Source organism: Zootermopsis nevadensis, unplaced genomic scaffold (assembly GCF_977971745.1).
Source record: "Zootermopsis nevadensis isolate Lab colony 2312 unplaced genomic scaffold, Znev_1.0 Znev_ptg000001l, whole genome shotgun sequence".
Classification (NCBI taxonomy): domain Eukaryota; kingdom Metazoa; phylum Arthropoda; class Insecta; order Blattodea; family Termopsidae; genus Zootermopsis; species Zootermopsis nevadensis.
Window position 1 is genome coordinate 8,981,033 of NW_028259133.1, and position 27,516 is coordinate 9,008,548.

The window sequence follows — 27,516 nt, forward strand, 5'->3', positions numbered from 1 at the left end:
TATCGCGAGCGCGCACACACAAATATATATATATATATATATATATATATATATATATAAATTATTAAATCCCTTATCCATCTAGTAAATATTTATAATAAAAATTAATGGACATAATTCGGTGAATAATAATCGGCATTGGAGTTATCTGTTTATCCTCATGGAAATGTCCATAAGCGCTTGGTTGTATGCTGACGATGAATACTGGTGCACACGTCCTGTTGAATATTTCCTATTTGTTTTCCACTCGCGTCGTCGTGGTAACGGTATACAGCTCAGTTGTAGAAGAGCTTTTTTTAAGCATGACGTAGGAAGTTTTATATATTTATTGCTTTTTACTGAAACTTGAACACCACGGGCGATGACATGAGGTTTTTTTGTCCTATTCTCAACACTTTAGTATCTAGATTAATGGATTTTGAAATACGTGGATATATAAGGACGTATTTTTGTGTACGTCTGTACATAGCATGTCTAGCTAGTAGTAGTTATATACAACCCCTAAACTCTTTACCACCCCCTTTGACCCCTTCCCCCACTCAAGCATTCACTCCCAACCTTCACACGCATACGACAGTGGATGGATAACACAGGTAGATATAATTTAGAGGCATGTTCGTAAAACACTGCGCTCTGGGGATGTATGTTCATTTTATAAGCCTACCTATCGCATAATCGGTTACAATAAAAAGTAATTAATTATTTAAAAGTGAAGTGAAATGTGGTGTTGCCATAAAGTCATTGCACTCCGTAAAGTGGGTCAAGTTGAAATGGTCGATTTGAAACGTGTTTTAACAAATCAATAATTGCAAAGATCGGATGAGTGTTCTAGACGGTGAACAGTTATATTCTAGCTCGCAGAAAGGTGGGGTATTTTTCTTGTAAATTATTTTTAAGAACCGAGCGTCGTTGCCGAGGGGCGAGCCTTCCTGCTTTCTGTCTTAAGGGATGCACCCTGTTGTATGTTGAACGCTGGGTCTACACAACCATTTTTGTTTATAGTTTCAACGTTTATCAAGAATCCACTGCGGGATTCAACCGTAACTGGTCGTCTTCAGTTGGTTTTCTTTTTAAGTGTTCGAAAGGAAAAGATATGACTGTTAATTTGCATACACATTTTCTGTTGATGTCTTCACCACGTAATGGACCGTGTCTTAAGCAGCTTACGTATTTTAGTAGAGTGGACTATGTAGGTAAGGTTACCGCTGGAAAGCTGTTCAGAGTTCAACTTTAGTTGAACTCTGAACTGCCAACCTAATATTCCTGCTTCGTATTCGAGAGGTGCTGGTTTAAAAGAACTTGAAGAAGACCGACTATCATGACTCAGATGTTTCGTTCTCTCTCTCAGCCTTACCAAGCAAATGCCGGGATACTACTTTAACTTGGGTAACTACCGTTTCCATGTTCCTTCTAGTTGACTAGCCATCCGACGCTATGCAGTCCGAACTACTGACAGCGTCATTAAATAGACCTAAATCACATGACGATACATTCTCTTTGCAGTTTGGGTTGCAAACTACGATAAGTAAGCGCTATTATTTTCTGCGTTGTGTGGTGAATGTGCCGTTTCGATACATTGATCATAATTGTGGAAAAGCCTGAACTCAGTCCCACCTCACAGGAAAGTGTAGACAGTTTGAAATTAATATACTTTTAGAATGCTAAAGCTTCTATGCTGGAATCCGTTAACATTTAAAAACATGATAACAATCTTATACTACGTCCAAGAACCGCTTTTCTGACGCAAATTTTCTTTTGAGTTGGCGTTTAAAGAAGCTCGAACTAAGAAAACATTTGAATTGAAGGTTGTTTCCTTGGTTGTGATGCCGTGTGGTCTTGTAGATTTTTATAAACTTCACCCTGAAACTGGAGGCGACAAGTTCCTCTGATTCGGCTATAACACGCCGAGTCGCGACCCAAAAAGCAAACATAGACACATCACCTCCATGATAACCCCAGAACTCAGTTCGTGTAGGCCTATGAGGTTACTGCTGATTACTCTGTCTCGACACGAATAATTAGAATGTAGGCCTACATTTTACACTTCATATTAGAATTGTAATATTTACATAGTGCTTTTCTTACTGTTGGATTCTGAGGGGTTCTAATGATGGTGTGATATAGTCAGTCCAAGGACGATTAACAAAGTTAAAAAACCCAACAAACCCAGCTTTGCTTACTATTACATTAGGATGGGCAAATGATACCCGTCTTAAATGAATAAAATCAATTATTTTGTGTAGCATAAATTAGTTTAGATCCTTTTTGCTTCTAAAGTCATGCCAGTACTTTACTTTTGAACTTTATTTGACTGCCGAAATAACAAAAAAGTTCACTTCAGTGAGTCTTATGAAGGTAAGTAATAGCTAGTTTAGCACTTTTTTTAAAATGCCCTGCAACATGATATAATTAATGTATATTAATATAATCTGCTGGCAATACGTGATGCTGCACTGTTTTCCACTGCGTGATTATGGAGTATAGGTTCATAATAAAAATAGTTGACATGGAGGCAGTCAGGCACTGGGTGGAGCAACAATTTCTTCCTTGAGTTGCAGAGAGAAGAAAAGAGTTTGCAATATTTATTACATTACTGAGGAGAACATTGGAACGAAGCCATAAATTTTCATTACTGATACATTGCGATACCGGTAAATCATCCCTGATATATTTATCGATTGGGAGTCCATCAAAGCAAATTCCAGCCAAACTAATTAAAGATATTTATAACTTTGTTGACTGACGATACAACATTTTTTGAAATGTGTGCGGGAGGTGTCAAGAAATTCAGTGACGCTGATATACATAATGTTCTAAGTGATTTATATGCGTTGTTTATTTTAAGACGTTTTTCTTTGCGCTAAACTCTTTTATCTGCTTTTGTGTATCAATTCTTGTGGAGCAGGTTTTATCTATCTCGTTCCACTCTGTTTCGTTCAGCTGATGTTGTGTCAGTAGGGTCCAACAAGAATCAGGTTTCCTTACCACACCAAACTATCGTTGGCTGACTAACATTCAACTTCCTTTATTCTCATAAACAAGGAGTAATCCTAATTATAAATGTGCGTATATTTTATTTTCATTGTCCTTTAATTGTTATAATTCCTCCTCGTCACTGTTGGTTGAGAAGTAAATTTATAAATTACCTGCTGTGTTTATATGGTCCTTTGAATTAATGACCATGAGTTTTTTTATTTGCCTTCTTTAACGCTAGGAAGTGTATTCCTGTATCCTGTCTCGGTTTAGGAAACATGGCAGTTAGGAATGTGCAATAAGTATAACTGAGTCTACTTAATTTAATTTTTATGGTTGTATATCAGGTTAATTTAATGACGGAAAATGGTTAGAGTGGATTTTATGTGGCAAGTCAGCTGAAGAGATCTGAAGAACTCTCACATAGTCCTTTTTCCAGATCTAGATTTTTTCTTTAAATGTGTTGTTTTTGAGCAAAACAAATATTAGGTAAGCGTGTGCTAAGAATTTTAGCAATGTTATTTTGTATTTTATCCGACGTAAGTATGAAACCTCTTCAACACATTGCAAGAGGCAAGTCAAAAGGGTTTGCGGTAATGCTAATATGGGTCGATTAAGAAACGCATTTGCATAGCAAGGTAGTTTATAGGTGATAATGATCTGGCTTACTGGTAAACATATGGTTTATTTATAAGACTTGATTTTACCTTATGTTGATCACACATTTACTGGCAACACTGATTTCTCTTCAGCTGTTAACGAATTGTAATTGCCACCAAACCCCCCGGTTTCGTTACGCTATCCATATCTTTTCAAAGACCAAGAAACTATGAAATGCCATATCTACTAGTTTGATTATCAAGATTTTGAGTCCAGAAACCCTTACCATACAGTGCTGTTCTCCCTTGCTTTGGAGGTGGTACTTCACGAATATCAGCATTTTTCGACATTTCGCAGGATATGTTAACAAAATTATCTCAGAGACACATTATATTTTGTGGTTGAACATGTGTATATAAATGAACATTATAAATGTAGCGTAAGTCTTCCAAAGGCCTGTGTGTGTGGGTTCTGATCTTTTTTTTCGAATTAAACGGACGAAGCAATTGGGCATCAATACAAGGCGGGCTGACTGAACATTGCATAAAATACGACTGAGTTTTACGTAAATGCGTTAATTGAATGGGCTGCTCTAATGCGTCAGAACAAATTTCTTGCTTCCCGGTAGCTATGTAACGAGTAGGACTATCTTCACGCATTGGTTGTAGGATCTGATTTGCATATAGTGTCGGAATATAAAGTGATACCTGTCCTTTATAAGTCTGTTTGCAGGCCTAATGCAGTCATGTTATCAGTATTCAATTCAAAAGAACGTTTCATTTTTATAAGCCTGTTTATCGCCTTATATTAAAGCTGTAAATATTTTAAGGTCTAGTTATAAATTATGGTATTTATTTGTCTTGCGTCTGAAGTCGAAAATATTCAGTGTTAAGCTTCCCCAAGCGTCTTTGTCGCGTTGTATATATTATGCACGTTTTCTTCGATGGTGCTGTCTGTTTCTTTTAGCCTTTCACAGGAGAGATAGAGGGAGTGTCTGTTCTGAAGTTAAACAAAATATTGAGGGGCCCATCATTGACATTCACCGTTGTGTTTGATTAAGGCGAAACGCACAAAATAGTGTTGCGGATGAGCTTTCCTGTAAGTGGCAGAAGACAAGACAGTTTTGAGATTAATCTGGAGGTAATTTTCCTAGGTGAATCTAAAAACTCGGTTGAGAATAGGATTTGGTGCTTGCTCCTCCGTGAAGGAAAGCAAGCACTGGCGAGAACGTTGTTTGAAATCGTGGTTTTCAGCACCATCTCACTCTTACGGACCGAGAGACGCACTAGTCACCACCGCCAAGGAAAAGTAGTCCCGTGCTGCTCTTCCATCTACCGGCTGAATGCTGAACTCGATGCTTCTAGGCTTGCTCCATTCTCTGTCTGGTTCTAGCGTTTACCTCTCTCTTTCTACGTTGGTAGCTCATGGTGGGGGTACGTGAGTGTTAGTTGGAAGGGGGGGATATTGTGAGGGGTTCAGTAGAGGAGTTTTGTCGTCGTGGAGGGGAGATTGAGGGGCGAGACACGTGGTGATCCCGAAAGTTCCTTGCTACTACGGTTTCTGCTTTCGAATTTATTTTCTTTAATTCTCGGAACACAGAAGCGACAGAGCTTTGTTTTAAGTGAAAGAGGAACCGGAACCTGTTCACAAGAGCACACCACAGGTCCCTGTCCTTAATATGATAATTCCCGTCACGCACTCTCCCGCCAAATTTCTGTTCATTCTCTATTTTAAGCTCGATACTCTGTGTAAAATAAAGAAACATATTGATTCCTTCTTTAGACGAGGATTGTTGGCTCTCAGCCAATCCCCAAGCTGGAGGACCACTCCTTTTCGGTTGTCCGCAACTCCTCATTCTTATACAGTGTGATTCATTATTGTCTTTTATATGTTGTAAGATTGGTTGGAACAGTTCTTTAACCCTTGTGAAGCCGAAGCTCGTCTAAATTATACATTTAAACATTTGGTTTTAATCGTGTAGAAAATACAATATTATGTAGGGAAATAATCGCTGTTTACTTAGTCATACGGAACACACGTAGGCGTAAACGTTATGGATAAAATGCAGAATCATATTTTGCTCAAGCAGATGGTAAATGCAATTATCACCGAACATGTTGCAGATTTCTTCGCCAGTATACAAGGAACACACAGCAAATCACAGCTTATTAGAATACAATCAGTACAGAAAAGCAAACTACGACACTGTTCAAGAAAGTTACGAGAGACTATCAGCACGTGGATGTACGTCAGAACAGAGACGTTTGCGGGCCAACGTGTATTTGCATCTTTTGCAATTGTGATTGTTTATTGCCAAACATATCATTCAAGTTCCGACAGGGGGAAGAGAATGGTCCTGTATTGACAGCTATCCTCCGTACTTGGAGGCCGTCATCTCCCTGCGACAGGGCAAATTAGTCCCATCACCCGAGTTTGGTATAGCTTACCACAATCCTGGCGATGCACATTTTAAAATGTTTTTATTTTTATTGCGTAGTGTACTTGATTTTTGTCATCCATATTTGCATGATTTTTAAAAGGACTGGTTCACGATCGAAGGTCGTCATTTGTTACAAACCAACTCTCTTGTTTCGTTTGTTTAGCTTAGCCAAGAGAAGAGAAGAGAAAAGACGAGATAGAATATAAGATAATCAGAGGAGTAGGTTTATGTATCTGTATTGTAGTTTTTTAGTTATGTATCTGTATTATAAGTTAAGTGTACTTACGTACGATCTGTAGCCTATAAGCTGTTAGAGGAAGTTGGTTACGTTAGAGAACGCAGAAGCTGATATAGCAATAAGACTGTCCACGCAGTAAACTGACAGGCCTGTGTAAGTCTATGCGTGTCTGTACGTTTTCATATTTGTTAACTGACTTTTGTTCGTGTAGTTTGCATGTTACATCAGTATATTTTTAACGTTGAATAACGTTTATAAAATCACGGTACAGTCGACGGAAACTGTAAGATGTAAGGTAACGCTGGTGTGTAACGTCTTCAAACGCCAATAACTCGAGACCTATGTAAGATAGAGAATATAAACACATATGTAAATTAAAGAGTAAATAAAGAGATTTTTCTACACGATGTTTACTTTTTTCTATAATGCATGTTTTACAAATTGTTGAAATAATTACCCAAAACATGTAATAACTGTACCCTCGTTCCTTAACTTCAACCGCTTGCCACGTCTAAAGCGTAAGAGTTAGATCGGACATATTTGGAGTGAAATACGTAAATAAACACGAGCTTTTCAAATTTGCGAACAGATTTCAGCTAAATCTTACGGTTTAGGAGTTTTGGCTATTTATTTGGTAACAAAGAACGGTTCTACAGTGTGTGTGTTGAGTACATGACGCAACACATAGATAAGCTGTCGGAGGATAACGTCACGTATAGATAAGATGTAAAGGTATACATTAATGTGTGAGTAAAATTTTATTTCAGTACAAATATACTTCTACAGTTAAACGTTATTCAACGTTAACTAGGGAACCGTGGTTCCACTGTCAATTTTTTTGTCTACAAAAAGAAAGTTCTTTTTTCGTCTCACTATACATCATGGTCCATTGGATTTAGTGGTATATAATAGAGAGCCCACCATCCCCCAATAAAGTTTCAGCTATTTCTGTTATTTGAATACCAGTTAACCAGCCATTAAGTAAATCTTCGGAGCAGACGTACGTGTTGCATGTAAACTACTCCGACGTTAAGCTCTCTCTGTGGCTGGAATGTGGCGTACGTGATGCGTCATCAAGAAGTTAGAATTCGGCTCAGTGTGGGGTTCAAGAGATGTGTGTAGGAGTTGATTTAGAGCACATGAAGGAAAGCCACTCAGAGTCAGTTCTGCCCTGAACAATATGTGACACCACGCGGCCTCATGACGCAGCATTTCTGCGAGTCTAATATAAAGAGTGATATAAGAGAGTTTTTATTCACAGTTGTGATACCCCGCGCTCTGTGTCAAATTTTTGCCGCTTTACATGTCTGTAGTGGGATTCCTTTGTAAGTCTTTGTGCCCAAAATCATCAGGCGAAACGCTGGCCAAGAATTTTTGAATTACCATATTCGCAAATGACAATTTTGCCATCATCTTCATATTTGACTGTCTCTTTGAACACTCCACGGAATGTAGAATTCGACTAATTATAAACCAACAAAATGTTTTGGTTATAATGAAAATTTTGAAGAACCTAACACGCGATATATAAAATATATGTGAAGAAAATTGCTGTTACGAGCCGGAATGGTTGGTTTAATCAGACTAAAATCATCTCAGTTTCTAAGAAACGCACGGAATACTTTTCTCTCCACCGAAGTTCAGTTTTACGCACATGTGAGGCGTTCTTAACGGGAGTAAGGCCGTTCAGAGCGTTAAGGCTAATCGCCTGTCCCCAACTGTAATTTTGTCTTGGACTATCAGTGCTAATTCTCCTTGCATTTTAACGCGCCTTCTCGTCCGCTGGCTTCTGTTTAAGTTCACTTTATATGCCTAAGTAAGATTGTTCTTGTACAGAGGCAACCCTTGATCACTGGAGGCAGAGCTCCACGCTTGCCCATCCTCGGCACTAATGTGTCGGCAGACGTCAGTATTCCTGATACAATGTTTACTCTTCTTAATCTTCGTGTTGAAACCAGTGAATGTGTGAAGCTAATGGAGAATTACATGAATGTTTGGTGTATTAAAATAAGTGTTTCTTTTTTGCAGGTGAGTACAGGCTGATTTCTGCTACATGGTGAGTAGCCACTTCGATTCAAGCATGAACGCTTCTGGTAACTTACATTAAAAATCTTACCGTTCAGTTTTATTTATTATTATTTTATTTAGTGTTCTGTCTGACGACAGGTCCATATGAACAGGATCCTTCCATCCTTTTCTCGGACTGGGACCTGTTCATATACGTTCTTGGCAGATGATCCAGAAGTGGTTTGCCATTGCCTTCTTCTGTGTGTGAATGGAGTAATTGTTGGGATGCCACGGAGGAAAACTCCGTGTTGCCTAGACCACGGCCTTGCCCAATACAAGTTATAAATTCGGGCACCGCCGGGAATCGAAACCGAGACCCCAGGATTACAAGGCCAGCGTTCTAACCGCTAGACCACCGTGGCGACCGTTCAGTACCGAATCGTTAGTCTTTCCCTAACTTCCTAAAACTATAAAGATTAAAATACACAAATGCATCATTACGTATTTTGTATGGGTCTTAAGCTAGATGTCTCGCGTTAAGAAATTTTGAAAGAATTTGAGGAAGGGCTGATAAGAATATTTTGACCCGTAAGTGAAGTGACATGATAATTGTGTTAGGACCCTCATAATTTGTACTGTTTAATGAATATTATTACAGAAGTCATAAAAACAAGGGTTATATATGTAGTGGGTGATAGCGCGCACGAGGTAGATCAGAAATATATTGGAAAACGTAAAACGAATATACCGATTGGGGAGACTTAGGCGTGAATGGGGTTAATGTTAAGATAAATTTTAGAGATGTATGGGGATGTGAATTGGATTCATCTGCCTGAGGACAGAGTTCAGCGGCGAGGTCTTGGAACTTCAGGTTCAATAAAAGATCAGAAATTTCTTGATCGCTGAAGTATTATTGTTTTACGATGTTATGCTGTCAGCTGAAAGAATTGAGTACCGTCTTTCTTGAGTGTAACAGAGTCCACTTTATTTGAATATGAAGCAGAGAGTGCTATATGGAAACACACGATAAGTAGATAACCCCGTGAATATCATATGTGGCGTCCATAAATAGCGATGAAAGTGTGCCTGTCTGTCACCCAGTGATAAAGGTAACTAACTACTCCGCTTTCCAGTTACATGGATTATGACTGTGTGTTCACACTAGCACTAATTTGTAGTTGGAGAAGCAGATTCGCCTTCTCTATCAAGCAAATGTATTTTTAAGATGACTAACTTCTGGAATGTCTGGTCAGGAAAGCTAGCAATGGCTGGTGCTGACTACACGTCATCCTATATCTGGTTGGATGATCGTTCACCTCTGCTTAGGCATGTGAACGTGAGGCCAGCAGTCAAGCTAGTTGGCTTTGGCTCTCTGGAGCTGTTACGCCACGGCTTTAATTTTAACTTCTGGAACGTGGGGCCTTGCAGTATGGTAGAAATTTACCGACGTTTCAGAGGTGTTTACTGATCTGATAGATCATTAAATTTTTAAAAATTATTATTCCAGTATGTTTTCTCAGAAATTAAGTGACTTTAAAGAGATTCACGTTAAGCCGTGTAGTACTCAGCATGCGCGGGTGCTGCATTTGAGCAACTATATAACGCTATGTTCTTGCTAGGATACAGATATAGTGCAGTTGTTAATTTCAAGCACATCCATTAATTTGAATGTGCTATGGAGATTGATTTTTTCTTTAAATGCGTCTTCCATAACTGCTGCCTATCTTCAGGTATGTGTAGGTTTTAACATGGGTGTGCTATATTAAAGGGGCAATATTTTCTTTCCATCTTACTAGCATATGGGTAATATTTAATCCTATTTAACAGTTATCACTCATTTGCCAATAGGTTCGGTGATATACACGAAACTCACACGTAACGTGTTACTTCGCTTGTAATCTATTTGATCAGGAACAGATGTGTCTCCAGCTGAACACAGTTTCGAAATCCAAGTAGTTAGTTACTGGTAGACGATACAGCTTTCTGTTCAAGTGTTCTTCCTATACAATATTTCCCTCGCTTGTTACCATAATGCTAATGCACTGAAATAATCTTACTAATTGATAAATTGCTTCATGTAACTTAACTAACTTCTTTACTAATCAGGTGTGCTTATAAATAAATTGAACACAGAGCGAATAATATGGTATCAGAAATCGTACATTAATATTAGCGATTAATTTATATTAATATCAAGTAATTTTTGTTAGTAGTCAGACTGAGGAAAATTTTTGTATGAAAATATGCTAATATTTGTATCTGTTTATGTATTTGTTCAGTGGTAAGAAACGAAATAACTCGATAACAAGAGCGAATATAACCATTGGAGTTGCCGTCATATAATCAATCCGTGACTAATCAGGAAACACTTCGGAGGCGTGCCGTAGTGCATCATTAGGAATGCACTAATTATACATAATTGGTGCCTGCTACTTAGGTGGTCTTTTTAATATTCAACAGCCTGGTCTTATTTCTACACCCTGCCTATCTCACGCCCCTTTTTCGTCTCCACCCCTTCCATTATTAATGCAGCACACTTTATATAGGTTACCGGTTGTGCAGATTAGATATATATATATATATAGAGCGTAATGTTGGATTTTAATAACGCTTGGATTGTTGTGACTAAGTTGTTGCATTGAATAGTGTTGCGCGTACTTTTCTGAGGGAACCGCCTTTAATTGCACAATGTCTCGTGACAATTCAAGAGACTATTCGTAAATCTGAGTTTCACGTAAGGCACATAGACAATCAGCTTACAGTTTTCAAAACACCAGATCATTCTGTTTCAAGGGTTGCTAGGCGTTCCTTGCACAAAATGAAGTCATATGAGAGAAGTAATATTTATCGGTCCGAAATTACTGAACCGTTTTCGATAAAACCTTTTATTGTTTTATTTTTTTAAATAAGACATTAAATTTTCTAAATATGTAGGATTTGAGGTTTTCACGGCGTTGAGCCCAAAGATGGCTATGTTGTTGCGCCGTGCAGTCTGGTAGAAGTATACCAACGTTTCAGAGGTCCTTGGTGCCTCCATCATCAGGGCGATGAGTGATCTCGAGCACTTCTCTGACGCAACAACCCAGAATACAGCCGTCTTCGTCCAAAGATGGCTCTCTTCTGGGTTGTCACTTCACCCAGACTGGTACCGCCACTACGGTCCATCCAGCCTTCTATCCAATGAGAATCAGAGGCTCTTTCCCAAAGAGATAAAGCGGCCGGAGCTTTAATCGACCAGTTATGAAAGAGTGGAGCTGAAGTAATCCTTCGCTGTATGCGAGTATTGCGAGACACTTGTAATGAAAAACTACAATCCTAAAACCCAGTTTTTCTGGCTTCTTAGTGGCTATTTCGGAATGACGGGCCTGCAAACTAGGGCCGTATCGGATATTCTAGAATTGAATTGTTTGTATTATGCGCCCCAGGAAATTTAAACTCCGGCCTCGTTATATGGCATTTTACTTATGTCACGATATAATAGCAGATATTTCTTTACACGTTCATTTTCTGACAGATCTTGTGCCGGAAAAGGGATGTTCCAGCGGGCGAAAAACAGACTACACATTGCATATCTGTGTGCTCATTATTTCACGTGAAATTAAAAACCACACACCCTACGTGTCGCTGGCTTTGTTGCCATGGTTTTGGGCGCTGTATGACTCCTATCTCCCCCTGCTGTGTCTGTTCGACCGTTGATATACATACGTTTGTTGTCGTTTATTTTGATTATTACTTACTAACAATAAATATACTGAGAATTTCTGTATGTCTGTGTGTGTACAAAATTTCTATTTTTGTGTTTTTATTTTGTTATATATATATATATATATATATATATATATATATATATATATATATAAAAAATGCAGCGCAATTAAACATTGGCGAAGACATGAATTTGGTGTATAAATAATTGCTTACCCACTCCAATATTTTGTCTCTGTGATTACTTAAGTTACAGAGAAATTGCAACGTTGACTGACTCTGGACTATTCCAATAACCGCCCATTTCAAAATTTAACAGACTTACACAAAAATAGTTTCCCTTAATGTGTCACTTTCTAAGAATCATTCCGTATTGAAACAGACTGCTAGCACTTACAAGGCATATGATTTTTTACAGTTGCCTAAATGTCGCATCTCTTCATACATTGCGATTATACAGTGAGTATAATTTTGGGACTGTGCTGTTGTCGAGGCTCGATCTTTCTGCTTCGATTGCCGCGTTCCCTAGTTGTAGCGGCACAACTGCAAACTATCTTCACTCTATTACACACACGGAAATGGTGTGAACGCCAATATTGGATTATGACAGATAAATACGACTGCTAGAAGCATCTACTGGGCTAAGACGGACAGGGTATACTCGTTTTAACCTTTTAGTTCTAATAAACTAGTTAATATTGGCAATGCCATAGAACAGTGCTAGGAGGGTATTAACGTTTATGGTCAATAACGTGACGATTATGATCTTTTCATATGATCAGATCGATTTATATTCGTTCTGTCCCGCTGACTCGATAAAATTTTAGAGATAAAAACTATTATTTTCATTACATCATATTTCCTCGGCGACACCGAGAGTCTGAAAATGGTCCAGCTGTCGAAAGTTTAAATTACAATTCTGGCAAACTTAATTCCTTCACCAGAAATAAAATAAACTATAAGTGAGCAAACGTCAAGATTTTCGAAGTGTAATAATGTAGAATACAGGCTAAAACATGCTTCTATACTTGCCCAATATTTTAATTCTCTGAACCTTAGAAATTGCATACAAAGCTAATTACGTTGAACTAATTACTTGTGCTAGAGGCTTGTAAACTACCGCTTGCAGAGGAAAGGTGTTGTTACCAGTAAATACATTTTAGATGCTGAGGACGTTTCCTCAGGACACAGTATTTTTCCTTGGGGTGGGGGGGCGGGCGGAATGATGTTATAATATCAAATACCTCTCTCACTCCAATCCGGCAAAATTTTTCTGTCCGGAGTATAATTCCACCTCATATTTTTTGGCGAGTGTAGTTAATCAAAAATTCTATTTTTTTTCTTGTCAAGCGGCTCAAATATTAAACACACTCAAATAATACATTTTTAATACTAATTATTAATTCTCATTTAAAATGCGTAAATATAACCTACTTCTTGTGTACAGAACAGAGATGTCAATAAGGGCGATGGTAAAAATAACTTAAGAATTGACCTGAGCTGAGTCCAGTATTCTGCACCTGTTAGGAAACAAGTGATAAAGTGACTTTTATCACTACTTTGTGGGAGACATCTGGTAGGAGAGATTCTATTTTCGGTCAGATACTGTTTGAGGGTGGATTAACTAAGTGCATTTAACACACACCATGAGAATTTAAGGTTTCAAGGCCAGTCAATGGTGTTAGTTTGTATGTGATGCAGTTTTCTTCCCGTCTGCCTGTCTCCGTCTCTTTAAACTGTCTCATGTTTCTGTTTTCTTTAAGAATACTCTGGAGCTCAGAATTTGTGCTCCCCCAGCAAAACCAGTACTCAGGTTCCCGGAACAAGCTCTGAACTAAATCTTTTGTAGCTTAAACTTCGTTCTTAATTTTGGTTTTCTAACACAGTAGCTGCGTGCCAGCAACTAGGCTGTTATGTAACAACTTGAATGTTTTCGGTTTTTTGGTTCATTGCATTTTACATTCAATGTGGTCGATGTTACGCTGGGGGATTTTGTTGATTAATCAGTTCCTCAGATTATGATTATTTGTCTGATGCAAGATGTTCATAGGTCTGTTACCGGTATCAAGATTGGATCAATAAAATTCACAATTCACTTCTGTTGTAAATAAACCTAAGTCTTTGAAACGTATGCAACATTCGTTAGAACCATGAAATTAGTGATCCACTATCTATAAGTCCACGAGTATGCTACGAATTTCGACAATGTTAAATTTTTGTGCATGCAAGATGTAAATTTAGCATCGTCGCCATGTTTTTAATTATATGTAGACTATGTGTACAAACTTACACATTCCCTAGTTCAATACATGTTTAGTTATCGCCATCAAACAAATTTCTGGCAGTCAACGCGTTGTTTTAAATTCCACAGAATTAAATAAATTAAATAAAATATCAAGTCAGTGAAATTGCATGTTGTGTTTTAAACATTGATCACCATATGAAAAGTCAGACGACCACCATGTTGTTCTTATCGAAGAAATTACTGGTGGCCTGTAATTCAATGATTATACCTGAGAAAAGCCTTTCAAAAGTTACTAAGGGAGGCAGACAAGGACATGAGAATATGTTTCCTTGTAAATAATGACAACAGCTTAGTAAGAAGCATATTTTGTCGTATTTGCTGTCCTAGGGACAGACTGGTAGGCTCTGCATCACGATCGGCAAGTGGCATGACCGATGGCTAGAGGATTCTGCGTAATACAGAAGCAGGAAGTCGCAGGTAAGTGCCCCTTACTTTGATAATTGTTGTTTCTGCAGTCAGTTTTAATGCTGAGCTTACAAGCAAGTGGGTACCGTCTATAAAGAGAGAGATGGCTGTGTGTGATAATGACTTACAAGGCGTACATAAATTAATGGTGTATCAAAGTGGGATTATAAAGAGAAGCTTGTTTACTTTTCATTGTCAGTGGCAGTAGTGCGTGTGGTTGATTGGCATCCCTGTTTCGATGAGAGGAGAACCATTATCCGGAACTATGTTGGCTCTGAAATAATGACAGGTTTATAAATTTATTTTTTACTTAACGTCGCTATGAATTGCAACGATTGATATGATAATTTATAAAGTGGGAAAGATGTGGAAGGAAGGTATCGTAGCATAATTGAAGGAACTACCCCGGTTTTTGGAGGGGCTGAAGAGAACTACAAAATTCATAGGCCAGGATACTCCACCTCCGGGCCGACATTTGAACCAGAGGTCTTCCAGTACGATGCAGATGTGCTAAGTAGGCCTTTTTCAGTTTTAGTGATGCTAAATAACAGCTTTGGAAGGGTCAACGATATGAAGAAAAGCAAAGAATAGAAGAAATTGGGCAAGGAAGGAAGAACTATTGCAGAAGATTAGAATGTAGGCTGCAGGCTTGTGGGAAACAGTAAATGTAGTAAAGACATTATTGGAAGGATAGAGAAACGGCATGAAGGCAGAATGAAAAAAATTCCTTTGTCGTTTAATGGAATCCTTTCTTAACGTTAGACCCAATGCTGCCATCTTTTATCCAAAGCGCTGGACGTAGTTACACATTCGGCATCACACACACACACGCACGCAGTCTAGTAGGTAAAAATAATCAAACCGAGAGAGACGGGAGTCGCTGACCAACTGTTCATGTTTATTTAATGGATAGCTTCCATTTTGTATTTGAACAGATTTTCCAGTGGGCTTAGATTATTTTTAACTTATTTTTAAAACAAATTTATGTGCGTTTGCCTTTTATTCTTCACAAATGTATTTATTCAAAAATTAAATTATTTGAATTAAATGTATTGCCTTTTAATTTATATGTCCATGGTCAATGTTAGATGCAACTTAATTAAGCGATGATATCTTAAACTAAGACTTTTTCCACTGCCCATGGGCAAATGGTCACACCGGTTTTTGCTTTTAAGAACTGAGAAAACCACAGAAAACAGTCAGTCAATTTTCATCCAGTTTCTAGGCCGAGATTTGAACTAGTGATCTCCCGAATACGAAAGAGGAGTGCCAACCGTTCGGCAGTAGTGGGATTATCTAAAGTAGGTGTGATATGCCGACCTAATTTCAGTGCTAATGTTGAGGATATCAACTCCATAGAATACTCTGTAAACAAATTCTTCTGAAACATCTATATTGTGTATTTAGGCCATGAACTCTGCATTCTGTATCCCTTCTAATTTGCAATCCTACCATTCAACACTGATATACTGACAGCGTCGTTAAGTGAACCATAAGTGTCTACACAGCCCACAAAATCTACTTTATTCTGCCAATTTATTTGTGTTATTCTGCAGTGTTGTTCTAACATAGCTTGTCCCGCCACTCTGTAAACTATAACTTGTAACCAGGTAACTGTTTTTTTTTGTTTATTGCCCTGGGCCGTACTGTGTTAAATACTTAACTGAAGGACGTACACATACCATTCTTTGTTGAATTACTTTCTTTGTCTATGGTGACGCAGTGACGTTTCGGTAAAAGCAGTTGATATACCTTTATAAAATACTGCAGTTTTGTTTAATTGTAGGTATTTACAATTACAAAATCTACAATTCTATTTGGTTTTAGATTTAGAGCGATATTCGATTTTCCTAATGTTTGGTTAAGTTACGGTTATGTTTGCAAGAGAATATCGGTCTCTGGCTCTCTCGTACTAGATTACGTAAGTTATAAAATACGGAGACAAAAAACAGGGTATCTGTGAAAGATTTGTTTCTCTATCAGAGTAAATGTTCCCGTTGGATTGCTTATTCCGTTTAGGAATATTTATTGGCATGCGACATACAATTGAAGTAACTCTGGAGTAAAAATGTGCTTCAGAAGCTGACAGTCCCTCAGATGGTCAATAAATTACCCTCCTTTATCTGTATACAAGGACGGGAGGGAGCGAGAAAGGACCGAAAGGTCCATTATTATGAAGATTTCTGTCTTCTGGGTTGTTGCGCCGTGTAGTCTGGTCGATGCTAACCAACGTTTCAGAGGTCATGCTGCCTCCGTCATCAGGGCGATGAATATATTCATCGCCCTGATGACGGAGGCAGTATGACCTCTGAAACGTTGGTTAGCATCGACCAGACTACACGGCGCAACAACCCAGAAGACAGAAATCTTCATACTCACCCTGTGAAAACCTCAAATCTTACGTCCATTATTATGTTCACAACAATCACTAGTGAACACTATTCGGATTATGTTGGAATCCAAATAAGTCTTGTGAAGGAGGCTTTTTGTAGGAAGCATAGCTTTCATGAACTTGGACTCGTTTAAGAAGTAACAGAAAACGAGTGCGTAAAACTAAAAGAGATGAAAAGGCGAAGAGAACTGTTTTCGCCCATTATTTTCAAATAGTTCGGTGGTGAGATCTATTTAAATGGAAACTACGAAGGCAGCCGCCTTCTCCGTTTCATCTTGGCTCTACTTCTCCTTGGAAACCGAGCACAAGGAAGGGAAAGAGTAATGGAGGTACCTTAAATAACTTTAACGTATACCTTGCTTTAAAAGACGACGCAAGGCCGACAGACTCGGGAGTGAGAGGGAACAGGCTTCTTCTAGGCCACGAAGATCCATCTTCCCCACGTAACGCGCGCCCTTCCATCCCATCAAAACTTTTTTTCTTCTTGGATGACTTGGCGAATGTATAATGTAGTTTGCTACTTTGTGCACTCCTGCTCATGCTAAAGTCTGAAGGCAAGGTTTTCGTGTGTGTGTGTGGTGTCCATATCTAGGAATCTTAAATTTTCTGTCTTAATTAAGGGTGATAACTGTATTTAGTACGCAACTATCAGTGCTGCTAGTATACATTGCACGACTGGAAAATTAATTCGTTTAAGAACTGGTCTAAATTCTGTCTGTTGAGATTAAATATGAACTAGTAACATCTAGGAAATTCCCCATTATCGATCCATTTCACGATTCTAGCGTTAATGTTGAAGTCCTGTGGTATAGCCTTGAATATTTGTTCTGTTTAAATCCATTAATCCATTCGTCAAAGGAGTCCTACCAATTGCATATAATGATTCATCTTTTCAGATTTATTTCTGGATTGGAACAGGGCAGACGGTAAAGGCTGGTGATGATAAATGCATTAACGAGAAAGTGCTGAAATTAATTAAAACCATTGTAGTTTTGTAAGTTTTGAAATAGTTAATGATCGTATAAGCAGTGCTGTCTTTAAAAGAGAATTGAAACGCTGCCAACTTTATCCGCTTTAACTCATTTGTATGAAGTATTGTGTTAATAATGTCTATAATACTGAAATCTCAGAAAATAAAAATGCGAGATAAGCAGAAAATATAGTTTCTGGGAAATCATAATGTAAGTTTTGAAAGTATGGACCTATAGACCTATATCGTGATTATACTGATCTTTAGTTTTTGTGGTTTTCTTCAGTCTCTCTGAGAAAACAGTGAAATATATCGTTATCAATCTGCTACTCTCGCCTTAAAAGAGTTTGTGGCCAGTGGACTGTATCAGGAGACGGTTGAATATAGTCTACACAGAATTAGTTTTAAGATCATCTATAATACATTTTTACCATTTCTATAGATCTTCCAAGCAAGGCTTTCTGACTAAATTTTGTATCATTCATAATTTCCGTCTTGCGTGCCACGTGTCCCTCCCACCTATTCCTCTGTTATTTCGTCACTATGAATAATCAGTCCATAAGCAGTATATAACTAGTATATCTTTCGGTCAGACTCAAAGTATGTAATTATATGCTACGAATGTAAAACGTACTCTTCATCACATAATTTTTGGTGAACTACAGGCCCGGTATTTTACTGAGAAACTTGTTTTAGTATCAGAGTATACACGCTGGTTTATACCCCTGCTACTTGTGTTGCATGCTGTGTATAAAGATTCTGAGACGCCACGCCTTGTTTATGAAGCTTGTATATCAAATACACGGGACTTCATATAAAACACAAGTAACTTGACCCTGGCGCTATATCTAGCTTGTCCTCTGTGTGGTTATAATACTGAGTAAGGAGCTCAGAAATATAAATTTAAACTTTTTACTTCTCAAAATAATAATAAAATGAAGTTGAATTAATTTTTGTAGCGGGTCAGCTAGAGTTTCATGTGACATGAATAACATTGATGTGTATTCAGAGTTGAAATAATATTTTTGAATCCTTTCCAGAAAGCACAAGAATTCTAATTTAAAAGTATATTTCATATGAACGTTTACGTAAAATATGTGAATATCATTGACCCCAATAAATGCTCTTAGATCTCTTCAGTTTTAACTCTGTCGCAGGCATATATATTTTTTTAATTTTAAACTTACTTGACGGGTGAATAAGACGAACATTAATAAACAAATAATTAGGGTATTAAGCTTTCTCAGTTCGGCAACACTCACTCACACACTCTTGCATTCTTCACCCTAAGATGTCATGCATTAAATAAAATGGTAAGTCTATTTTACAGCCAGCAGAATAATCGTAAGAAGGGGGAGTTTTTATTTTCTCGTTACCTATGTACTGGTAAGTAAACATGAGATGCAAAAGAAAGTTACCCCAGTTTTTAATTAAGCACTTTGTGGGAATGTAGGTATAGCTCCACGCCTTCTTAATAGATGGAGGTGAGTGGTCACCCCACGGAAAGGGCTCCCAGATAGGAAACTTGGCTAGACGTAGATTCGTGGTAGTAAAGATGCATAATGGTTCACACTAAGTACTGTGATTCCTAAAGAGTTAACCTGTCGTGGTGAACTATTATTACAAATTTCTTTAGCTTGTCTACTTGGTATCTGGGCGTGATGCTGACCACTCACCCCCATCTGGTGCCGAGGTCAAGAAAGAGTAGGAGCTATACCTCCACTTCCCCCTCCCCCAAGTGCCTGCATAGGCATGTAGCGGGACATTTTACTTGGTATATGGACATCAGTGATAGTCCAAAGGAGGTTAGTTGCATTCTCGTTTGTGTCTTGATGACGAGTACTGGCGAAGAGCGAACATTTTAATTCGTCTTTGTAGCAACAGAGAGTGCACAAAATGTGTGCGAGTGTCGCTGGTGTAAGTACGCAGAACGGTTTGTTTTCTAACGACCAAGCTTGTCGATTTGGACAGCAGATGTTTGAATTTCTTCATTTCGTAGGCCTTGGTATAAAATCGTGTGTTGATTCAAGAAAGATAAATGTTTATGCTAACTGCGCAAACTCAGAGTTTTTGATCTCACACGTATCTCTCTCCCAGCATCTCTTGATGATGGTCCTGCGCATGAGAACTTCAGAGATGAAGTGGGGGTGAGAGGTCCCCACGCAGGATAGAAGGTTCTTATTGGTTGGGTTGCGATGACGAATGATTGTGACTACTCGGCTATGATATGGGAAATGGTGGAAAAATACCAGAAACTTCATTGTTTTATTGAATAGGCGAAAGGCCGCTACTAGAGTCTAGGTTGTAATTTTTAAATTGTTTTGGTCAAACCTCGTACCACATTGTCATTCCTAGTTTTGTCCTCATGATCATCTATTTAAGTGCTAAGTTTCATAACTACTATAGTTGATGTAGTGTCGTGTTATGCATGAATCGGTGCTCCAGTAATACTGGTCACATTCCGGTTCAAATGTGACTGAAGGTGGATGGGGCTCAACTTTTTTTAAGTTTTCCGAAATTCACGTATCAGCATTACCTCTACATTTTCTTTCATAATTAGTAATCGATTCATCACCTTCAATCGACAAGTCAATCAAGTTAAAATACCGCATTAGAAATGATTTTTACAGAAATCCTAGGTTACGCAATGCCACTGATAAGATTCTAAACAAGTGGATATCAGAAATATTTTGGTAAGGAAGTTTCCGCAATGTACAACAAATAAGGGAAGTATCAAAATAAACATTTTGAAACAGAGTTTCAATCAACTAAACGATTTATAGGCTCTATAGAGGTTTGTATATTTTTTGAAACAGTCGAGCCATTAGCGATTGGTGTCCAAGTGTTTCCAGACTGAAACTTCTAGGTTAGTTTCTTGGAATGGACGGTTTGACAAAATTGGAACCGATTTGTGGCCAGAAAATTAATACGCATATATTTATTTTTACTGTGAACAAATTTTAAACCTAATCAATATCGGCCTTATGTTTGTCATTATTTGAGACCTGTTCGCGTACTTATGGCTTTCAGAAATTATTAGTGAAGTTAATAGGGCTTAACAGAAGTAAACAAACGTGATCATAAGAATTATCTCTGAATTTTTGTAAGCTGTAAATGCGTAGGTCTGTAGGTCTATGACACAGTAAACAGGATTTGTAAGTCTTACGTAATGCTGACTTAAAAAAAAGAAAATACGATGTTTTGTATCTTAACACAAACCATAGTTTAATTAATGCCTGTCTAGTCTTGGACTTTGCCACAAATACATGAGTCTGAATAAACCAACATCCGGGCCGAGATTTGAAAGAAATACTTTTCGAATTACTTTGCCATAGCACTGCAGGAATCTTTACCTCTTAAACAGGACGGTTATTTGGTGGATGCCTCTTAGTTCTCGTGGACACTGTATTTAGATAACCTGTTAATTGCATGGGGTTCCATAAAGAGAAGCAGTGAGACAGTTTGCAAAAATGAGACTGAAGATGTAAGATTTGAGGTTTTCACAGCAGTGAGTTTGAAGATTTCTGTCTTCTGGGTTGTTCCGCTGTGTAGTCTGGTGGATGTTTACTAACGTTTCAGAGGTCATACTACCTCTGGCATCAGGGAAAGGAATATGTCGCCCTGATGACGGAGGCAGTATGACCTCTGAAACGTTGGTTAACATCGAACAGACTACACAGCGCAACAAGAAGACAGAAATCTTGAGACTGAAGATCTTACCGAGTATGAAGTGTTGAACCAGTGCATTCTGCATTTTCATCTTGTCGCCTCCTTGGTGTTTCCTATTATTTTCATCGTTCCCATCTTTATTTACTTGTTTGAATTTCTTCCCTCGTTCGCCGCATTTCTTCCCTTCGTTCTCCGGCAGCATCTGCAGCAGCAGTCGGAAACTTATTACTTTCATTTAAGGACGTGGACAGCTAATTTCCATAAATATTGTGACTAGAATTTAAGGGGGAGAAGTGGGATGCATGGGGAGGTAAAGGGGAGAGGAATTACTTGGCGGTAAAGAGGGTTGTAAAGGGGTGGGAGAATAGTAGAGAATAGTGTACTAAAAGAGGCCGAATGCAAAGGAATTCTGCGAATTTAGTGGAATGTGTTTTATATATAAATAATTATGATAGTGTAATTACCTACACTTTGTGTTCTTGAATAACCTACTGGTTTGTCGCCGCTTTCCTGATTAATCTCGACTCCAAGTGCACAAGAGCGTCACATTGTAATATACAAAACCAACTTCTTCAGTCTGTTTATAAACCTTTGAGTATACGCTTAAGTGGTCTCTACTTCTTTGAGCCCGCGTGATGTATTGATGCTTCTTTATTCGAGTTTAGAAACTGTAACCAGGACAGCGGCGAGAAACGAACGGTCCAGAAATAACTGCAGCTTCCGGATTCTCTGCCACTGGATTTCTTATTCTAAATCTAAGAAGCAGGAACCTGGAATGTGAATGTATGTAGGCAGTCAAGCTACATAATAAATTCTGCTGAGTTCCTTCAGTCAGTCGGAAATGTAACATTTTTAAAGTGAATTGGTCTTGGTATGAATGTGTTATTCTTTCATTTTTAATTCATATATAAAACTTGACGCCCGATTTTAGGCAATGAGCTCTAGCGTAGTGTACTGTCCACAGATCACGAGAAAAACCCTGCTGAGGGAAGTCGTTTCTGGTGCGGTGCGGGGGGAATGTTACTTATCAGCTGGACTAGAGGGCTGCTACTGGTGGGAAGTGTGATACGTCAGAGATTTACGCTACTACACACAGACAGAAAACATCAAGCCGTTACGAGTAGCGTGTAGTGAGCGTACCTCTAATGTGTTCTGCGGGTGTTGCGATAATATTCTAGATTAAATCACTGTGCCGCTGTGAGGTAATCTTAAAGCTGTACCCATTAGAACACATGAAAGATTGTTGTCTGTTGTTCGTTCAGTGGTTGTGGAACGAATGCTTTTAGGATCGGTCGTCACTCATGCGCGTATATCGAATTCCTAGCAGGGATTTTCTCCTGATCTGTGGACTGTAGATAGCACTGCAATACGTGCCCTTTTGTTTAATTTTCAACTTGAGTCCAGTAAAAAATTTAAAGAAAACAATGGGCGTCAATAAAAGATCAGCTGCTTAATACTTTAATGGAAATAATCTCTGTTTATTCAGATAATTTTGCCAAACCCATAAATACAATGGTTTATACAGTAACCACAGTGCTTTAAAAGTTATTTAACCATGTCACCTTCAAGTTCAGTGGTAACACACGCTTAACAAATTTAAGCAACGTTTATCACATAATTTTTGTGATGGAGATGTGTGTTTTGAGTTAAGGACTGAATTTTTAAACACTACTTAGAATAGCTTTGGCTTCAAAAGGTTAATGAAACAAGTATGATTGTTTATGGTGTGTGTAACAGTACTGTGAAAAATAGAAAAATCATGTCGAATTAGATAATTGATTTTACAAATTGAAAATTACATTTTGACAGATAAAATTTTGTAACGAGGGGTAAAATTTTACTGATATGTTACTACAGTGATCAGATAAATAATTAAATGGCCTCTATATATTATGAGGCAGTAAGTAATGTTTACAAAATTTATTTAGAAGAATTGAAGGGAAGAGGCAACTTGACAGATATAAACGAAGGTGGAACGGTAACATTAAAATAGATCTGAAAAAAGCATGGCGGGAGGGCGTGTGCTTGGTTCATCTGGCGCATGATCGAATCCAGTAGCGGTCTCCTGTGGACATTATTGGCAGAAAGTATATTGACCAGAAAAAACTATTTCTAGTTTTTTAAACGGAATTCTGTTCAATGAGTTCGTTCGTCGATTATATTAATACGGTATCGTGTTTGGCAAGCACCGTGCTCAAGTTGGAAAACCATTATAATATTTATATTTCCAGGCTATCTAGTTTGAAACTACTGTTAAATATGTATTAAAAGAGCCGTCCACACATCTACCACCATATAATTCAACTATCACATTCACCAAACTACATTTTCTTACAAGACACCATCCGTGCCCATCGTTCCGTAGTTGGAAAGGGAAGTAATTAATGTTAATCTTAATAGTACAGAATGAGCCACCCCCACCCTCTTATTCTAGAACCCCCCAAGAAGAAAATACACAGACTCTTAAGGGAAGAGGCAGAGGGTGACAATGTTTTATTGGATAAGGAAGGCTAGAATTTGTGTTTCATTGGATTATAGAGAAGACGAAGTTTCGGAGGGTAGAAAGATTGAAGGGGTTGGGTGGTTGAGGAGACGGTGAAGCGTATGGGTGAATGAAGTTGAAGTTCATATATGTAACGCAAGGAATGGCGAGACAAAGGTGTCAAAAACACTGCTCTCTATTGTGTCCGGAACAATTGCTTTATAAAACACTCCACGTTTGCACAGATTGCAACCAAACAAAAAATATCTTGCGAGATTTAAGATTCTTACGGCGGCGAGTATTACGATGGATATCCTCTAAGATTTAGATGTGCTTGCTGTCTCAATTGTCAGGGTGACCTCTGAAACGTCGGTAAATATCTATCAGATTACACGACGCAAGAACCCGGAAGATATCCATCTTCGAGAAGTTCCCTTTTACTAACTAAGTTCAGCATAAAATACGTATTTAGATGCAGGGCTGTTTAGCATAAAATGCAGCTTAAGCAGTGGAGCGGCTACTTATCTAGCGATTATTTAATTTCGAAATGGACAACGCGACTTTGGGTATTCTTATCCTTATACACTAGCAACAACGTCAAGGAGTTCGATTTTGCTGAGTTGAAGCCGGTAGAAGCCGTGTCATACGGAAATGTAATGTCATTAATTCCAACCATCTTACCACAGTGCTAAGGTATTATATTTTAGTAATAATATTATCTTTTTTAATATTATGCCGCTGTTGTGATATACAGATAATATCCCTCCCATTTTATTGGTTTGGCGATGCACTACTAGACAGGTCGGAACACGTGATACTGATGTGGTCCCGTTTGTGACCTACGTAATTTTTATTGCAATTACAAACTAATCGATTCAACTTTATGACAGAAAATGTTGGTGAAATAAGTGTTCCCTTTGATTCCGAAGATCATATGAGTAGTATTTAAAACTTTAGTTCTTTCCTGTTCCAAAACACAACGCATCGATTATGTCTGTAGGTTTTCGCTGGTGGAGTTCAATGTATAAATTTGGCTCTCGGGTCAGAGCCGAAGTTATATATTTCAAAGATCAGTTGGTTATGCTAAGCAAATAATAGCTGTTTACTCTAAAAATCATACAAAATCCATAAATGCACCCTGCGGACAAAATTCAGAGTTATTGATTGCTAAAGCAGGTGGTACATGTAGTTGCCAGTGGGCTTTAAAGGGTCAAGTGTTATATTTAACTGAGTGGTTTAGTAGCACATATATAACGCACGTTGTTGAATTAAGGTTTAGTAAATGTAAGAAAGAAAATCTTAAGAGAGAGTAATGCAGTGATTTGATTATTCATTTCACGAAACTTCATAGGCGGAAGTGTTTTCATGCGCCCAGCATTCATTCTTCCTTTTCGTTTCTTTTTTGAGCTGTCTCATATTTAAGGGGATACATTAGTGAGGGTTCAGATAAGCAACGCCAAAGACACAATGTAAGGAAATGGAAGGCGTGATATGGAACTGTGAAACGGGATTGGGGATGAGATATAGGAAGAGGGATTAGAATCAAGAGGATAGGAAAAGGGGGTTGGAAGATGAAGCAAGAAATGAGATTTAAAGGAAGCATTAAATTGGAGTGAAACTTTGGAGAATTTTGGTTAAGGGTGTGGGATAATTGGGCGAAAGGAGTTCCTTTTTGATATATAAAAACCAACTCGCTCCCCCGTAAGCAGTTCTTCCCTTATTGTATCTTATAACTGAGGAATTATTGCATTATCTAATAAGACTAATTGCTTGTCATTTATCTTTCCCTCTCTAATTACTTTACCGAAGCACTGCAAAGCGCCGTTATTCCTTCAGAATGCAAATGTTATTAAACCCGACCGTTCTCTGTGTATACAGACTGTCTTATTCTTATCTATAGCATAATAATCGCATAATAAAGTTACACGTACAGCATTACAATGACAAAACGTTTGGAAACACCTAAGGTTCAGCGGTTAAATTGCCTGTTTGTGCAGCTCAAGACGTCCATTTTGTATTATTTGTGGTTTATTTAAATATGTATAGCACGCAAATTAGGGCCCTCGGATAGGAGTTTGGGGTGCTCGCGAGAATTTTAGAATATTCGTACGAAGTTTTAAATGTTTAACTTCTAATATTCGTAATGCGGTTATTTCAATTCGTTTATTCCACTCGATAATAAACCTTAGTCAGGATAGCAGGTCTGTGGTCCAAGATTTAAACCCGGGACCTCCGGAATACGAAGTAGAAGTGCCAACTATTCGGCCACGTCGTCTGATCAAGACCTTAAAACTGAATCATTGATCGCTATTAGGTCTGAATTTCACTACACACGTGCCAGCATATTCTATGAGATATTTTTTTATTAAAATTAAATGTGCTGTTGTCATGTTATAGAATAGAATTTTAAAATACAGACCTACCAGTTCAAAGGGAGAACCTTTGATATCTGTGATGGATGGAGAACATGGTTTCAACATTTCATAATCTGATTACCTATTTTTGAAAGAGGACAAGTATTAAACATATTTCCTAATTATATTTTAAAATACTTGCAAAAATGAATTACTCAAATTCCAGCATGTATGCGGAACCATTAAGGGAATTCTCGCCATCGTAATGAGTAAGGACACACGTTTAAAATGGCAGCTTCTGCTCTGTTACATGGATGTTAGAATTGGTCACTTAGTAGAGCAGACAAAAGTTGTCTACCTTCATGAAGATCATAATGATTATTTTGAAAGTTATTAAAATTAAATCTTAACGATCAGTCTAATTTGTTTGTGTCACGTGGTATAGAAGTTTACTCAAGTGATACACAAATACATAAGCAACCAAGCAAATAAATGAAGAGAAATTCAAAGCAGGCTTGAGCCGCCCTTAAGTATCTTCGGGGTGGATCTACTTTTCTCATCACTGCCTCGAGCCGTGATATTGCGTCTCAAGTAAGTAAGTAACAGCTAATACGATGTTTCTCAATGAGTTCACATTCTGTATGAACTCAAATACACAGGCTTGTGTATTATATATGTAGCGAATTATCAGCTATACTGTAAACTCTAAGTTATTATTGGTATTACTGTCTTCTGTTTTTAATAAATAATTTGTAAAACCATTATTACTCTCTGGAATTACATGAAACGTAAGGCATTTAAAAATACTCGTTTTTTTGACCAAAATTAGATCTAGCTCTGTATTTTAATTCACGGCAATCGGTTCGAAGTTCTATCGGAAAAATTGTTACCCTGAAGGTTTTCATGGTCTTCTTCAGTGTCTTTATAATAATTCCAGGGAAGTGCCGTAAAATAAATTTTCTTTTTTAATGCACAT

At 37.9% G+C, this 27,516-nt stretch overlaps 1 protein-coding gene and 1 long non-coding RNA gene across 6 annotated transcripts in view; one reads left to right on the top strand and one right to left on the bottom strand.

Annotated features, from left to right (window-relative positions):
- Positions 1-27,516, top strand: part of LOC110838342 (homeotic protein ultrabithorax) — an 879,469-nt gene that overhangs the window by 96,920 nt on the left and 755,033 nt on the right. The window contains exon 2 of one of the 4 annotated variants that reach the window (XM_022081455.2): positions 5,697-6,609. The exons of the other annotated variants lie outside the window; for them this stretch is intronic. Coding sequence (XP_021937147.1) covers positions 5,697-5,938 — 242 coding nt within the window. The 3' untranslated portion in view covers positions 5,939-6,609. Of the gene's footprint in view, positions 1-5,696; positions 6,610-27,516 lie in introns of those variants that run through there. 4 annotated transcript variants of the gene reach the window in all.
- Positions 14,048-27,516, bottom strand: part of LOC110838345 (uncharacterized) — a 62,307-nt gene continuing 48,838 nt past the window's right edge. The window contains exons 4-5 of one of the 2 annotated variants that reach the window (XR_002546069.2): positions 21,756-21,906; positions 14,048-14,947 (exon numbers count right to left, since the gene is read on the bottom strand). This is a non-coding gene — a long non-coding RNA (uncharacterized LOC110838345). The remainder of the gene's footprint in view (positions 14,948-21,755; positions 21,907-27,516) is intronic. The other variant, XR_002546068.2, reaches the window with a different exon arrangement.